Source organism: Nothobranchius furzeri, chromosome 2 (assembly GCF_043380555.1).
Source record: "Nothobranchius furzeri strain GRZ-AD chromosome 2, NfurGRZ-RIMD1, whole genome shotgun sequence".
Lineage (NCBI taxonomy): Eukaryota > Metazoa > Chordata > Actinopteri > Cyprinodontiformes > Nothobranchiidae > Nothobranchius > Nothobranchius furzeri.
In genome coordinates, this window is record NC_091742.1 from 69,934,784 (window position 1) to 69,952,814 (window position 18,031).

Genomic DNA, 18,031 nt, shown 5'->3' on the forward strand with positions numbered 1-18,031 from the left:
TTAGTTTGCTTTCATTTTGGTTGCGGGCCTTGTAAGGACAAAGCTGCAGCAGCTCTGTTGAAAGGAGATGTTAATCACTTCCCAAGCTACCAGATGTATTCAATCTCCCAGAAAATTAATTCCCTTCACAGTTAAATAAATGACGTTACAGCTGAGAACTACGAGCAGCACGAGCACCTCTTGCTTATTTTATTTAAAAATCTCCGGATCTGTGTGAGGGAGGGTTTTTAGATGCCACACTGTGGATGTGGAGACCTGGTGGATGGTTCTCAGCGAACATGAGCTTACAAAGCAGCTGCAAAACGTATTTCTGAGCTAAGTAACAGTGCATTGAAAAGGCCAGAAACCCATGTAACAGATCATTAATTTTAAATGCACCGCCTGGAGTGATATCAGCAGCCTGCAACTAAATTGTGGCCTAGCTCTTTTTTTCTATAGGAGTAGAAGCTATGCGGCTTGATTTGTTCGTAGGGATGTTACAGAATTCATGTTTTTCGTTCCTAACAATGTAAATGCTTACCGCATTTTATTACTGCTCAAATAGAAACGGTTTGACGCTGGATATTCAGAAACTCGGCATTCTGCAGTGTGAGGGGTTCTAAAGGTTTTAGAATGAATTGCAACTTTAAAGACGTAGATTTTTTTATGGCTTGTCACTTTCAATCACTCCAGCTAACGCACATCTATGCTCATGGGCTCGCTCCTGGCTGTTGTGTTTGATCAGGTGTACTTTTGACTTGCTGTGGAATGAACTAATTGTCTGTTTGACCTTGAACAGGCTGGAGGGAGTTTAGACAGGAGCAGGCAGTTAATTTATTTCCTCCTCCTCCTCCTTGTTCCTCACAGTTTAAACTGTTTTCATTTATTTCAGTAACACCTTGACTTTATTTTTTTTACAAGTTGATAATACCACATGCTTACTGTACATTTTACCAAAGGTTTCACTTGTATTTTTATTCTTCTTAAATACGTATTACTGTTAATTGATGCTATTAAAACTTCCAAATATGCAGCATTTATTTACGACCCTGTGCTTGTTTTAATGTTGAACAAAATAAATGTTTAATAACTACCTTGTCACATTGTCGTTGTTAGGACATTAAATCAAAAGCTTTTGAAGGCTAACCTCATTAGACGTCATTATGCAGTCCTAGAAATAAAGAGGCAAACACGTCATGCATAATTACCAAAAGCACATTTACAGTGAGTACATTTTAGTGCTGTTTAAAATCTCAGAGTTAGTTTCACTTTTACCTTATTTATTCATCTTTTACATTTTTCTTCTTAAAGAGCAGGTTTACAAAGAAACAATTTTTTACTTATCACTTTTGCAAAGGATCAGTCAAACTGAGTTTCTCATGCAGTCTGAACATGAAAATAGTCTCCTACACCTATCTCCTGCATTAGAAAACTGACGGTGAAAATCTGGGATTCGAAAATTCTGACAGATCTACGTCACGCGGTCACTTAGCATTCGTGGACTCACCCATCTTGACTCACGACAGGTAAGGCTATTGTTGGTTTAGCATCCAGAAAAGGACAGATAATGTCCCAACAAGTTGAAGCTAACTGTTAACATTAGCCACACAGCAAAACTCCTTCAGGCTTGTGCTATTTGGGGAGATAAAACATCAAAGCAAAGCAAACAGAGTGGTAGAGTCGGGTTGCTGTTAGCCAATCAGAGGTGAGATGTCCAAATATCAGGTAATAAAACTAAATCATGTCATCTGAAGCTACAGGCGTACCGGAGCTCTTTTTTTTCCTCTTCAGTGTATAACTCGCAAGGCGTTAGAGACCACTGCAAATGTTTTAAAAATAAAGCTAAAGTTGACCTTTAAAAACATGGCTGATATGTATAAAATATGTATTAAAAAATAAATAAATTATATATATGTGGATAATGTTTTAATAAATTCAGTAATATATGAATGATAAAATGATACATTTAATTTTAAATTACTTGATTGTGTTTTATAATCCTAATTATTTTATTTAGATATAACCCTAACCCTGTGTAGATTGTCGCCCTACATTGTGATCACATTCACCAACATTCATGTATTCAGCTAGCTAACTAATGCAAGGCTAAGAATTAATCTACGTGAATTCTTATTGTTAAATGACTCTAATCAGTATCGGGGACAATAATTTGACTGGGGTTTTCTTAATTCAGATTTTCTGAAATGAGGTTTTGTGATTCCATGAACAGTTCATATCCCTCCTGTTGCAGTTTGCTCCTTTAGCAAACTGTTAGCATGAGCCAATATGATCCACATCCACTGAAGTAATTCAAATAGTTGTCTACAACATATAAGATATTAATTATTCCTAACATGTCCCCAGAAAACCCCCTTCCTAATATCTGAACTATCAATAAATGGTTGTTGCTTTTAATGAAAAGACATTTGGCACCAGCAAGTGGACGCAATGCCAAAAAACACAAATATTTAACAAAGGCATGCCAGAGAATTTCTCATTAACCTAATGGACAGTGGAAAGCAGAGAGGTATATAATACACATTATGTGAGTGACTTGTAGTGATGTAACATAAATTAAAATAAGGAAGCATAACTGCCAAGAAAATGACTATGTTTTAAAAGTTTTAAATACAATATATATCATTAGGAGTTATTAGACCATCCAAAGCAGCTGACCAAGAATGATGCTGTGTGACGAGTCATTTTTAAACACTCAGCAAACAATGCCTCATGTCAGTTCAGATGGGGACACAAAGTTGCATGAGAAACTTTTTGCAGTTCGGTCTGAAGTCGCTCGTTTGTAATGCAGTCTCATTTCAGAGAAGATTTATCCATGAAGGCGGTTTCTGGTGCCAGATATCCATAGGCGCTATTGGAAAGCAGCCATGTTTGTTTCTTTGCTGCACGCAGTATATGTCATGTGAAAGCTGTTTGCAAACTGATGATGCCTCATGAAAATTTTATGAGAAGATATTTTTCCCAAAAAAAAAACGGTGGTGTGGACGAAAGCAAGGGAAGATATTAATTAGCCACATCACAGCGGGGAGGGGCCGACTTTAAGATGTGGATAAACCATTTTGGCACTCGGAATAAGCATGGGCTTGTTTGTGGAGGTTAGCACGTGGCTAACACCGCAGAACAGACGGGCGTTTCTGGACCTGGGTTCTTACGACATTTAGAATATTCAAATCAGAGATCATGCTGCTGCAAGCCAGAAATACATCCTCCTGAGACAAAGCTGCTCAAGGCTTTGGTTTTTTCTTTTATTTATTCTTCTTTGTTTTGCTAAAGGAACACATTTGGAGCAAGGTGCACTGTGAGCTATCTTCTTTCACATCTCAAATGGCAGCAAGACGTAGCCCCACCAACCTCTTGTTCAGTAGGAAAATTGAGACGCCGGGAGAAACAAGACAGCTTAGACAACCTGGCAGCGCCATCTGCCATCATCAAAGAACATCAAAGCTGCAGCTCTCCTGAATGCTCCTGCTTGCTGGCTTCTGCAAAAAGACTTGGACATTTTTGGATATTTGTTTGTTACTTCAGATCTTTTTATACTAGAAGTAATTTAGGCAAGTAAACCTTCAAATCGCTAATGTCTCCCGTGGGAAAACATTACAATCAGCATTACTTCCTGGGTTGGTTGTCTATGCAGTCGCCTCGAAACACGATGCCTAGGTGGATTTGCTAATATCTGCTGAATATGTGCTGTGCTCGGAGCTGCCTTTGAAAACATGTTATTGACCTAAGCATCTCACATTAGTTTCAAAGCTCATTGGTACACCAGCCCACAAACACAGCAGTTTACAAGTCTGTGGGACCAGCTCAGCTGTCACACTCTAGCCCCAAATAAATTACATTTCTCCCCTCAGAAAGTCAGCGATACAGGCAGTTGATGTCCCTCATAACATTATTAATACTTTGGATTTGTCTGTCTGTGACTGTAGTCTGCATCAGCAAGCTAACAGCATGCCTGCAGCTAAAAATGAAATAAAGATCAGCAGATGTCTTGTTTTTGCTGAAGATAAAGCTGGAGCATGCATGCCACATTTGGTTTTAACCCTTTGAAGCCTGATAAATGAAATGAGTTTTTTTAAGACAAATCTATTAATAGGCTTTATTTTTATAAACCTCTTCACTGTTGTTGGTTTTGTGGTACACTTGTTTCCATAAAGTTCTTATAAGTATAAACTTCACCACCAGCAGAAGTACAATCCCATTGTTCCAGTGCATCCAGAGTACAGGACCAGCAGGGACCGTGTAGTATTTTAGCTGAAATAACACTCATTTTCTGAAGTTCTTTCTGGAGAAAACCATAGCATGGACAGCTAGGATTCAAACCGGCAACCTTCTCAATGCAAGGCAATTGTGCTGCCACTGCGCCACTCACGCAGCCTGAAAAAAAGAATTACAAAATACAAGGGAAATTTCCATTATTGGAATGCAACATGTTCTTGGCTGCACCATTATGTTCAGAAATTATGGAATTACAGTTACATTGGTCAGATCTTAACATTTTCATTCCTATGCAATAGTGCACAGAATTACTAGCCTGGCCCGCCAGACTCATCTGTTTAATTCTGCACAGTACACCAGTATCTGTACTTAAAGTGGGCGCGGCTTAACCTGGAAGTGGGTGTGGTTTACATCAATACATTATTTTAAGTCTGAAATTGATATGGATTGATCAGAAGTTGCTATGTGTATTGTTTATTAAGGAACACACACACACACACACACACACACACAGACAGACAGATGTTTTCAGATCTATCTTGTCAAATGCACCACGTAAGTTACGAAAAAAGTTACTTTAAATATTTAACAGAAAAAAAGGCAAGCTGAAGAAAACCTAGGGAGTACTGAAGAAACGTGAGCAACAGGGAAGCAAGCACAGAGAGATCCGTTATTGTCTGTGTGTGTGCGTGGATGGGCCGGACGTGGACTGAGCTCCCGGTTGCAGAGTTTTGTGTGTAGGGAGGGGTGGGTGCTCTGTGACTGGCCAATCACAGAGCGTGAAGACAGTCAGTTACCCAATGAGGATTTCGCTTCATCACGATTATAGATATTTAAGAGTTTTACTCGTTTCATGCTCGTATTCGTCAAAAATTATTTATCTGTATCGGATACTCGTCTGAAACGAGTATCCGGCTCATCCCTACTGTTAACTCACAGGCAGAGTGCCACTTGAGGGGTGGGACTAGGCAGCTCAAAAATAACCAATCAGAAAAAAGACGGAAATGCCGACTGTACCGCGCGACGTTGTAGTTTTTTAGCTGTAGTCAAACATAGCGTCTGGCAACTGCGCAAACATCTTTTAGAAGAAATGCTTTTAGCGCTTCTACTTGTTGTTTTAAAGACATGTTCATGTCATTTAGAACAGAGGACAGAACCGCAGCAAACTCCGCTGCTGTCTTCATTGTTTATGAGAAACTGAGCGTCGCTGTGTGAGATGTTCGCAACGCTGTAGTTTTTTAGCTGTAGTCAAAAATGGCGTCTGGCGACAGCACAAACATCTTTCTTTAGAAGAAAGGCTTTTAGGACTTCTACTTGTTGTTTTAGAGATGTCCAAGTCATTTAGAACAGAGGAAAGAGCCACAGCAAACTCCGCTTCAGTCGCCATGTTTATGACAAACTCAGCGTTATGGTGTGTGGCGTACGCTACTCAGCGCTGATTGGCTCGGTTAGAATTGTCAGAGGATGGGGTTCTTTGAATAGGACAGTTCCCAGACCCTTTCTCTGTGCAGAATTATTATTCATAATTATTATTATTTTTTTAAATAATTAGTCAATTAGTCCTGAGTTTTTCTTGCAGGCTGAAGTGAAAAATAGTCTCCTACATTAGCTTCTTTTTTTTTCTTTCCCGGTGTCCTGTCTGGCTGTGAAGCAAACAGAATTAATGCCTGAATGCTGGTGACAAGCCTAACAGATTACTCTCAGGTGGAGCATCAAAGCTTCTGCTTTTAATGTCACGCCTGATACTTAAAACTTTATTGTTATTGTCCTACGTTAGCTTCTGATAGAAAGTAGATGGAAAAACACTTGGTTCAGAAAAGCCCGACAAATGTAAGTCACACTGTCACTTAACATATTGACTCACGACGGGGAAGGCTGTTGTTGGTTTGGCGTCCGGGAAGTGGCAGAGAACATCTCGGCTAGTAGAAAGTAACTGTTAGCATTAGCATCTCCACCACACAGCAGAACTCCTTCAGGCTTGTGTTATTTGTGGAAATAAAACCTCATTGTTGCAAAGCAAAACAGAATCAGTGGTAGTGTTGCTGTTATCCAGTCAGAGGCAAGATGTCCAAATATGAGGAAATAAGACTCCAAATGCTGCCACCTGAAGCTACTTTCTCCTCCAGCTGAATTGTACTTCCTCAAACAGACACACCAGAGCTTTTTTTTCACCCAGAAGTACAACCAAATCATTCATTCCTACTGGAGACCACTGCAAACATATTAAAATATGAGTAAATTTGACCAATAATGGCATCAAAATTGATTTAGATCAATTTCTTGTGTTAAGGTTGATTTAGTTTGTTATTTTTTTATTGTATTATAAGTGCATAAATTGCAGATACAAATCCAACAAAGATTTCCTCAGAAATTAAGTCAAATCAATCCATTGGTTCTCAAGATAACTGTGCTTATAGTTGGACAAGGGTTATCCCTACAGTTAGCTGCACAATATTAAGCAGAAATGTTCTGTAATGTCTAAAATTCCAGATATGGGAAGGGGGATCGCTTTCACCCAGTAAAATACCATTTCTTAATCCAGGGTCTTTAAATCGGACTGAGTAATGGTTATCCATATGTGTAGCAGCTAGCTGGAATCATGTTACTCTAGATGTACAGTTATGATTGCTGTTCTAAAAATTTACATCAGTTCTTGAAAAAATTTGCCATCACAATTATCATCTCTTGCGTTTTGGCAGAGGGAAGCAACAAAGACTAGCGTAATGTAAAAATGACTGATAGCGTTTTGCTAGAAGTTATAGTTGGTTAGCATCCATCACTCTGCTGCTTTTCAATCACTTCTGTGTATTTTTCCATCAGCTGGCTCTCTGGTGTCAGTAGCTCAAGGTCTCATTAAACCGCTCTCTGACTCTGTTTCTCCACCTGTTTGCAGAGGACCAACTGCCCCCTGGTTTCCCCACCATAGACATGGGCCCACAGTTGAAGGTGGTGGAGCGAACGCGCACCGCCACCATGCTCTGTGCCGCCAGCGGCAACCCTGACCCTGACATCTCCTGGTTCAAAGACTTCCTCCCTGTCAACACCACCAACAACATTGGCCGCATTAAACAGCTCAGATCAGGTAGGCTTCCCGCTGCTGAAAACCTATTACCAAACAGGGAGTCTTCTATCTGATCTGCTCCCCACATCGTATTCGCTCTTCTGTCATCCTCTACTTCCTGCCATAATTTAAATTCTCATTTGGCTTTTAATTTATAGGTAATGGCATTGTTTCTACTATTTCCTGTTCTCTGTTGGCCCCAAACCCTCCACTTGTTGTGTGTGTCTGTTTGTGTCTCCCTTTGTCTTCTAGTGTTGTCATGAGCTATTGGGATCGTTTCTTCGTGTTTTTGCTGGCTTCAGCCTTAACTTCTGCCCTCATTGCTCACTGCTGTGACTTTCTACACATAATTCTTTTGCTGTTTTGTGTTTTACTTTCCACTGCAATGGTGCAGTATCCTTTAAAACCATATCCTTCATTTATGTCCTTTTCTTCTTTTACAAAATAACAATAAGTAACATCCAATATTTGGCTTATAAAAATAGGAAAAACATGCAGAATAGCAAAGTCTAAATTTGTCCATTGACATGTTCTTATTTACATAACATCATTAGTGTAAGAAAAAAGTAAACATGTACGTTAATCAGCCACAGTAGTGCGTAAAACGTCATAAAGCTTTACCATTTTCCTTACATTCTTTAATTTTACAGCCCCTGCTTTAATGTTTAGATCCTAGTTGTGGTTTACTTTGCTTTTTGTGCACTCGAACAAGCCCCAACTAATCTGATATCCATGAAGCGGTGCAACGGTACACTTAAGCAACAGGACATAACTCAGATTTAGGGTAGAATTAAGGACAAAAAGTTTTCTTTCTTATTAATATTATACTTATTGAATTTGAATCGGTGCCCTAAGGCAACGGCTCCAAGAGAAGTTGAAAAACAAACCAGATAGAAGAGTTGTTTATTCAGGCTTGATGCAAAATATAAGACAAAACAGTACTTAATGACATGTCCTAGCGTGAAGATACAAAATAAAAAGTGACAAAATTCACAGCTAGCTAAAATGCTAAAATGGGCGTTCCATGCAAGTTTGGTGCTTAGAAACCTTTAGAAACAGTGTTTAAAATTAAACAATTAGTGATTGTTTTTGCTTTCCTGTAAATAAAATACTGCCCTTTTGACTTTCCATACAGAACGTTTTTATTTATGTACCCTTTTTACTGTTCCTTTAGGCTGTCTGTACACAATCTGTGAGGCTTTCAGCCATTCATACAAAACATATGACCCTTTGGTTTTGAATATTCAAATAACAAGCCTTTTTTGCTTCCCTCTGCCCTTTTGACTTTCCTCCACCAAACCACTCTTTTTTTGCTTTTCATTTGAAAATTTTGGTCCATTTTTATTTCCATATACCAATTAAGGATCAAATCTTAAGGCTTTCCTAACACAAATTATTACAATCTTTAGCTTCTAAATACTCTATGATATTATTGTCATTCCAAACACATCTTTTTGGTGATTACTCTGCTGGCTTTTCATAGAAGATTATTAGCCCTTTGCGGCTTTCCATATATTTCACGTTCTAAACGAGCCTTTCCTACGTTTCTATAGAAAGCCAATATATTTTCCATCAGACTATATGATGTGTACCGTGATGGTTCGATATGACACATGTACCGTTACACCGCTAATTTTGGAGGAAGCACTAATTTTTCCTTAACAAATTATACGGTAGCTAGCATCTCTATGTGCCAGTTGGCAAAAGCACTTTAGGCCAACTTCTTCAATTCTCACTCTTGTGTGTTTGACCACCTGTCGTCACAGATGTCACAGCTGTTGTTTCTGTTAAAACCGTCATGTTTAACCTTACTTCCTTTGCTCACTCTGTTTTTTAGCTGAACTGTGTCAAATTAACCTTTTAATTTCTCTAATGTGCGACTTTGATTCACGCACAGTTGCTAAAGCATTAACGAAAGCTTGTTAACTTAAACGTACCTAAAAAATATAATCCAATTCTTATGCTGTCTTTCTTCTCTCTATACTTTTTTAATCTACAGAATCCTTTGGTAAGTGCTTAGCTCTAAAGCACACATCACCCCCTTCCACTAATTTCCATGTTCCAACAACTATTAAAATGCATGGCATGCATTTTACTAACAGATAGCTTAGTTTCAGGGCTAGACAAACACACACTGTTCCCCTCACCCCCTCCACCCACAGTGTTCAAGTGTCCACCACTGACAAGGATCACATGATCGTTAGGTGTTAGCTATTAGCCATTAGCCTTAGCAAAAGCTTTTTTTTTTTCTCCGTATACTGATCTAAGCAATAACCTGTCCTCACATGTTCTTTCCTCACTTATTCTTTTAACACCAGCACCTCAGGGATGGAAAGTTCAACAGATGTAGGGAGGTGACCAACACTGCTTTCATATAAAAAAGCAAAAAAAGTATTTTCCTTCAGTAGATGGTCTACAAAAGGCTTCTCAAATGGCACCCCTGTGGTACATCAATGCACAAAGTTCTTCTCTCTGACCTATGAAGTTTTTTTCTCTCTCTATGATGAATCCTGTCTTTATTTGCCAGAAGAGTACAGAAAAAAGTTCTCTATTCTCTTCTCTCTTTCTTGTAATACCTTTTTTTTACCTACTCTGTTAAATCTAATTTAATTCTTCTTCCAAAGCCCCAGCCTCTATCTGCCCGTACTAATGCTTCTTCTTTCTAATCTTATTTGCATTCATATTATCCACCCAGGTGGTACACCAATAAGAGGTAAGAGTGCTGAACTGACGTTCACAGAATGAAAATACAAGTTCATTCTTGCTGTCAACCCATCCGTTCATTACAATCACGTCCATTTTTGTCCCGTTTACAAAAGACCAAATTCCATTCCGTTCGTATGGACCATCCTTCTTCTTTGTCCCGTTTTGTTGACTAAAATTGTATTCCATCATGTTGTCTATGCCTTATTTACTCCTTTGTGTTCTTGTTTTAAGAGCCCATTTAGCTCAGTTGTGATATGCTTGCCTTGGCCCTCAAATAAGCATATACAATGGCGATTCTTTTTTTAGACAATACTTTTTACGTTCACTTTTCTTTTTTTTCCTTTTCTTTTTAGCCATAGCAAACCATGTGTCCCTCTTCTTGTCCAACTAAAACAACCAAGCATTTTTCTCCCCTTAGCTGTTCTTGTTCAGCACAACAAAAAAAAAATCACAAAAAACCCATGCAGATGCTGTGGAGACATGCTGAAGACGACATTGCCTCTCTTCTGCTTTTTTCTCCCAAAGAGTTCTTTCTATCTTTGCAAACTTTTTTTTCCCATATTTCTGCTATTTGCTTTCCTCTCCTGTACCTCTACAAAAAAGCCCAAACAACCACTTTTTTGATAAAGTTTCTACGGTGCTTTTTTACCTCTTTCACCCTATTTTTCTTACTTTTCTTGGGTTTGGAAACTATTTTCCTTTTTGACTTTTTTATTTTTTTTCTTCAGGGTTTGGGAAGGCTAACAGTAGAGTCTGGCGAGGACCTGATTGGCTCATTTTTGCCATGTGACATGGAGCGGGAGAGTTGTTGATGCGTAAAGCAATTTTTCTCTGGGTCATGTGACCCCACACTGCTGATCCCATTGGTGGATTTTTATGGGTGTCTTTTGTAGCTTTTCACAAGCTAAAGCAGTGGTTGGTTGATTTTCTTGTTGGCTCAGGCCATATTTTGAATTTTGTCTTCTAATACATTTGCATTTTATTTTTCAGCTAAGGGTTGTCAAAAGGTTGTAAGTTGTGTCGACATACATTTCTTGCTAAGATTTGCATGTCAAAACTTTTATTAGAGGGTTAAATGTTGGTTTTGCTTCATGTGATACTTCAATTACTATTTTTCCCAAATATCTAAGCAGCTTTTTTCAATTTTTTTGTACACGCTGCATTTTTTTTTTGTTTTTGAAAACTGCTTCGCTCCGGTGAAGTTCAAATTGATTCTGTAGGCTGAATATTACAACTGATCTGTGATTGAATATGCTAAAAGTCATACCTAAAATTCTTTCTTTCAATTGTCCTCCCTTGTTACGCTGCTTTCTTATACTGTAAACCTCTTTTCTTTGATCCATGTTTCCCTGAAGCAGTATCACTCATCCCCATATTGACCAGTCCAGTGATATGTTGTATATGAATAGGCTTGCCCCCCTTTTATGACTTTTTGTTACCATTGGCGATAGGATGAGTGTCTTTTTAGATAAGTGACATATTTTTCCAAAAGAGGTTATAAACACAGTAAACATGTTAGGATCAATAGGTATATATTTTCAGTCATTTGGATTTGGTTTACTATGTTTTCCTTATTTTAATTTGTTCCTTTTAAGCCCTGTATTGAAATGTTTTGCATGATTATCAGTTGTGGTTTCTTACGCTTATAGTAGAGCAGCACAATCTCCATTTTATCTCAATGAGCCAGTCTGCTGATTGGTCAGGGATTGTTAATGAAGGATAAAGACTAAAACATAGTGTACTCATTGAAACACAAAAGTACACCCAGTCAGGAGAAAAAGAAAATTCACCCTTGTATCACCACATATTAAAAATGATTTGATCTTTATCGTCTTCAAAAGTTATTAAAATCGAACCTCAAGTGTACAAAAACTCTTAGGATTCTTAAAATAAAACAAACTTTGTTTTGGTGGAATATGTAGTTGTGTGTTTACACAGCCACAGAGTAAAACTATCAGCAAAACCTTAGAGAAGCAACTGCTACCCATCTGGGTAGGGTTAAAGGTCATGCCCAAGCAATTTGGAAGTCATTGTTGTACAGAGAGTAAACATATTTACAAGTTGAAATTATCTAAGAAAGTCTGAAGGTGTAACTTGGATTTTACTGACCATTTCATACAAAGTATACCATATGGACATTGTTTGATCACCTCCAGTCAGGAGAATGTAGAAGAAGAAATCAATACCTGTACAGCTGTCAGTGTTATCGAAGAAAGAACGTCTTAGACAAATTACGCCAAGATGGGACAGTTTGTTCTAAAATCCCAAGAGCATCTTGAACTTAGCAACCATAGGTTAGCAAGTTAAAAGGACAATGTTCATTACGCACTACTAGTAAAACTTCATAATGTTTGATCTGGTTGAACCACATAACTTCTGAAAGTAGTCAGAAGTAGGGACATGCAAGTTTAATGAACAGCGCCATGTCTAGTGAAAAACAAACACATGCTATATCTTAAATCAAGCGTGGCTTCCTTATGGGCTCGACACACGTGAGGCGACATCGTCACTCTTCATTTTCAGTGAGACATGCGCAACAAAGCGATAATCGTGGGTCTCCCTCCTACTAAACGAAACGCGAAAAACATGCGTGTGAAATTTTGTGCTCGTGTCGTGCACAGGCGACCCAGCGACGCAATCCCAGAAATTTGAAATACGAAGACCAATCAACAGAGGTTTCATTCACTGGCAAATGAGCGGCAGGATGCTCCGTACATCCCGAGCAAACGTGAAGAAGAAGTTTAAACTTGCTGTGACGGATTTCACAGAACTGTACAATATTTCTACCACAGAATATAGAGATATTCACAAAAAGGCCGTGGCATGGGTCCCTCATTAAATGATGGTATTCTCCATTTCTTTCTCTGGTTTGTAATATCGGATGAACCCATTCTCGGGTTTTTTATTTTTTATATAGTAAAATCAGAAGTAAGATTTCACATAACTCTAGCAGCACCTTGTGAAACATCATATCTACCGCTTTTTTAAACTCTGAACCTCTTAAATAACCTTAATTACCTCCAACTTGACACAGCCAAACAAAACAATGGAAGATTCGATTTTGCCATGGAACAGAGCGCGTCGCCGGTTTTGCCGCTAGCCGCTGCCGCAGGTCACCTCCCGTGTGTCAGGTAATTAAAGCGACAGCGAGGAATTTCGCTGATCGCGGTCATTTGTCTTCTTCCGTGTGTCGAGCCCATTAGAAGGGCCCAGTGTTTATGGCTGATGCAGGCAGACCGGAACTTAGCTGTAAAATAGTTTTTAGCCGTCAGATTTATTCTTCCCCATACCTTGGCGTATGTCCTGTCACCTAGCATATATAACAGTGCTTAACAGAAGCTAGTGAAAGTCAAGCTCAAAAATTTGCAAAGCCTTTGAATTACTCAGCTTCGTGAACCTACTGTCCCTTGACCACCATACGAGCTTGTTAACTAAATGATAAATGACCCACACTTGTATAGCGCCTTTCAGAGTCAGAGGACTCAAGAGCGCTTCACCCTCCAGTGTGTCATTCATCCATTCACACACATTGACATGCTGGTGATGATGAGCTCCGTTGTAGCCACAGCTGCCCTGGGACACACTGACAGAGATGAGACTGCTGAACACAGGCACCACTGTTCCCTACAACCACCACCAGCGGGCAAGGTGGGTTAAATGTTTTTCTCAAGGAACCAACAGCAGATTTCTCTGCCAGGAGCTGGGATTTATCCCAGAGACCTCTGATTACTGGACAAGCCACTCTACCTCCTGAGCTACTGCTGCCCACATAGCATTTTTGAAAACATTTTACATTAAAACTACATGCAAATGACAAAAGCCTACAACACAATTGCTGTAAGCTTTGGATTTTTATTTTTATTTTTTACATCTAGATAAAAATATACTTAAGTTTCAAACTAGACTATTACCCTGCTTTGCCCAAAATTGTTACAAGGGCCATCAACGAATCAAGCACTGAAACAACTAGACGTTCATTTGTCCCATCGCTTTAACGTATCAGTCTTGGAAGGATGTGGCACCTAAAATTAGACACAGCCAATGCATATAAGCACAAACAGCTTTTACCAACATAGTGGTGTTGGGCTGATGATTTAGGAAAACACTGAACCCTGTTCTAGAGGCCATCTGTTCAACAGCTTGGACCAAACTGAGTCATAAAACGAGACAATGATCCCAGAGTCAACATCCACCCTAACCCTAAAATGAGCAGCAACACAACGTTCCTTTACAGTGATGATAAAATTAGACTGAAAACTACCATAACGTATTTCGGAAGTATCATATATTGGACTTAGACTAGTTTTATATATTAGTTTTTTTGCATATTAGTTTTTTTTTTTTTTTTTTTTTTGCATAGTAATTAATTGTAGGGTATGTTTTTGTACACTTCAGGTTAGATTTTGAAAACTTGTCGAAAATGTTAATTATTCTGAACTTTTTGACTATTACATCTTTGTAAATTTAAAGTAGGTGGGCTTTCTTTCTTCCTTTCCCATGACCAGAGTGAGTTATTTATGCAGAATTGGAGAGCATTTACTAAAAACCTTCTTCGAACTGGCCAGGTGGTTCAACACTTTAAAGGACAACATTAAAATAATACAAAGGTGGTGGGATAACAACCTCCTTTACCAGCTTGTTTATTTTTTATTTATTACTTTGATTTGCAAACCTGAAGCTAATACTACAACTTTAACCACATACGTTTTGTTACCCCGTGTGTTATTCTCAAATAGGAGCCCTTCAAATCGAGCAGAGCGAAGAGTCCGACCAGGGGAAGTACGAATGTGTGGCGACCAACAACGATGGAACCCGCTATTCTGCTCCTGCAAACCTTTATGTCAGAGGTATGAAGCTCGGGTTAAAGTGTTCTTCAAACAAATATTCCCAATAAAATGCTCTTTAGGAACTATGAGAATTGTTTGAAATCACCAAATAGTCTTTGTGAGGGCCCGATCCAATGAGGCTATTGTAAGTATGATTTATTATGGCTTGTTTCCTGTTCCTTGCACTTGACTCACCTGCAACTGATTTTAACCTGCAGTATCTACTCCATGGTGTGTTTCTGGTCCTTTTCCGTTAATTATCCCAAGTCTAACACTAGTGACGAAACTGCTTGCTGCATTTATCTACTAATTGCTTTTAAAACACGACTGCTGGAGGTGGTGAAGGGTGGACAGCTCGCCTCCATCAGGCCCCTAATCTTACTCTGTTTTCTGCCCTCTGGATAAACTACTACAAGTTTAATCACATTACTTTTGTTGCTGATAACGTTACATTTGGAAACAAAAAAGTAGAGTGCAATGCAATTATTTGATTGTGTACGAAACTCTCTACCATAAAAAATAAACACTTATCCCGATTTAGGTTCTGATGAAAAAATGTATACAGCAGCCTGGTTTTACAGTAGGAGAATAAACTATTATCTAGGCAAGTTTTATTTCAGTGTTAACATTAGTAATTTATTTTAGCCATTTTAACCTCTACATTAGCTAAAGCCTCTCTTGGTTTTGTGTAATGAAAAACAATGGTCTTAAAATTATTAGAAAATTCTTTAAATTTCACAAATATGTTTACATAAAATATACTCCCTGGCTACTTTATTGGTCATTCAAAAAGTCCTCAGTTCATACTGACATGACCGCATCATCCAGTAAACCCATGATGTAAATCTCCCGTTCCACCACATCCCAAAGATTCTGGGCTGGACTGAGATCTGGTGACTGTGGAGTCCGGTGAACTCATGGTCATCTTCTAGAAACCAGTTAGAGAGGATCTGAGCTTTGTGACATGGTGGTCATAATGTGAAGGACATGGCCAATTTTTATTTCTTAGACCATTCTCTACATACCCTTGAGATGGTTGCAGTTGAAGATCCCAGTAGACAGCATGCCACATTCAAGTCACTTGAGCTACCCTTCTTCCTTCCAATTCTCACTTAGAATTTCTTCAGGTCGTTTTTATCCACTTCTAGATGCCTAATTGCCTTGAGTGGTTGCCCTGTGATTGGCTGCAATCTCTGTTAATGAGTGGTTGAACATTAGACTGTAACATAGTAGCCAGTGAGTGTATTTTAATGTGCTCAAGCTGTTAAAGTCCCCAAACAGTTCAGAACGGATATTTTATAACTTGTATAATAATAGTTTATTATTGTAAACTGACAAAAGACGTGGAGACAGCTTTGTTCCACGAGTTGAGCTCTGACAGGAGCACTCAGGGCTCACCGTAACCTCATGGTATTCTTGGAAATGTTTGCGTAGCGTTCCAACGCCAAAAGACAAACGGCCATTTTACTCTCTGTGTTTCCCTTGTTTTTTCTCCTTTCCTTACTTTGTTTTGCTCTGCATCAAAATCCCTACATCCTTCAGAGCTACGAGAAGGTTGGTGTGATTTCTTTTGTAATTTAAAATCAAAACAGAAAAAGAAAATTGTATATGTGTTGGATTTGTCACTCCATCCTAAAGACACTGAAACTCAGGATGCAATCCCTTTCATGTCTCTCACTGATGCATTTTCAATATATCTATTGCCACCTCCCAATGATCTTTGTCTGAGTGCTCCATTCTCCAACAGCTGGTGCATGTTTGCATGTTTGGGGGGGATTTGCATCTGCCTGACAGTCTATTTGCATGCTCCTCCTGTTAATGTTTGACCATGCCATTCCTTTTTCCAAGCCTGTCTGTGTTCCTGCTCATTTTTCCAGCAAGTACAACAACAGGAAGTCTGGCCTTGATCTGTTCGGTTTCTTTATATTCACACGTGAAGCCATCACCGCTGTAACATTATCCTCTTTCATGCTCAAAGTATGTTTAAGAAAAATCTATCCAGTATTGTAATTGGCACTAAAGTCGAGCTGTAAAAACAATCTTGCCTGCTGAGACTGCGCATTTCCTCTGATGAGGATGCAGCTGCTCCAGAAGTCATGAAAGAATGTTCAGTCTTATCCATGACTCTTGACAAAATGTAATGATTTTCAAATGAGCAGGATAATATTATATCTATGGGGAGTGTGATCCAATTGGATATTAATTAAATATTGAGATAGAGGAAACGGTGTATTTAATAATGCAAGCAGCTCCCTTAGATTTTCTCTCTAGAGAGCAGCAGGCTGCTCAGCGGAGTGAGTGTTGAGAGTTAGAGGCAGAAGCTGAGTGAAGCTAACACCTCCACTCAAACACACTTCAGTATTACATACACTTCAATACTGTAATTAAAAAGAGGGTGAAATAACAGGTAATATTATTCAGTCTGTTTATTAAGTTTTCCTTAAAGTACTTGTTCTAATCTAAGGTTGGAACAGTAACCCTGACTTGAGATTAAAATTACATCCCTCTGTTAACATGTGTAATGCACCTGTTTATTTTTTGTCTGTGTTCTAAGCTTAACTTTTTATTTATTCATTTTTGACAAAACATAAAAAATAAGTTTTAACCTAATTTGCTTTTCAATTTCTTTGCTTTCCTCTGTGGTGCCTCCAAGAACATTGACTTATCCTGTCATGCACTCATTTTTAGCCCAATACTGCTGCCATTTATTAACCTAAATAGCTATTTTTTTTTATCCTAAATAGTCTTTATTATAGCCTTCACAAGCTAATACATCCATCATTCGTTTTTTTTTTTTTTGGAAACTTTTTTAAAAGGTCTCATTCACTGAGAAATTGTTTGATACTTTGAGTTATATTTTTGCACACTGTACGTGAAAATTGTTCTCAAACCCTAACGCCCACATTAGCCGCTGAAAGGAAACAGACAGAAAAATGACTGGGTCAGAAAAGCCTCCTCGACGTTACTGGGAAAATTAGTATTCATGTCCATGTACACTTTGGTTTGCAGCCACGGGCAGCTGTGTTGATTTTGCAGCTAAGAGAGAGCGGTAGAAGCTAGTAGAACTAGCAGCTTCACAACATAGTGATTGAAGTTAGCAACTTCACAACACAACAGTAGAAGCTAGCAACTCCTCAACATAGCGGAACATGCTAAAGTTTTTTTTTACCCAAGACAATATGTTTTACAGTATTCTGAGTTTTGTCATTGAAGGCAGCAGAGAAGT

At 38.6% G+C, this 18,031-nt stretch overlaps 1 protein-coding gene across 39 annotated transcripts in view; it reads left to right on the plus strand.

Moving 5' to 3' along the window:
- Window positions 1-18,031, plus strand: part of LOC107377453 (protein tyrosine phosphatase receptor type D) — a 677,785-nt gene that overhangs the window by 582,911 nt on the left and 76,843 nt on the right. For 12 of the 39 annotated variants that reach the window (XM_070547717.1, XM_070547719.1, XM_054748833.2 and 9 more), the window contains 5 exons: window positions 7,106-7,294; window positions 9,273-9,281; window positions 9,969-9,986; window positions 14,716-14,826; window positions 16,348-16,359. In XM_070547717.1, the coding sequence (XP_070403818.1) occupies window positions 7,106-7,294; window positions 9,273-9,281; window positions 9,969-9,986; window positions 14,716-14,826; window positions 16,348-16,359 (339 nt within the window). The remainder of the gene's footprint in view (window positions 1-7,105; window positions 7,295-9,272; window positions 9,282-9,968; window positions 9,987-14,715; window positions 14,827-16,347; window positions 16,360-18,031) is intronic. The other 27 variants (XM_054748836.2, XM_054748837.2, XM_070547731.1 and 24 more) reach the window with 4 other exon arrangements.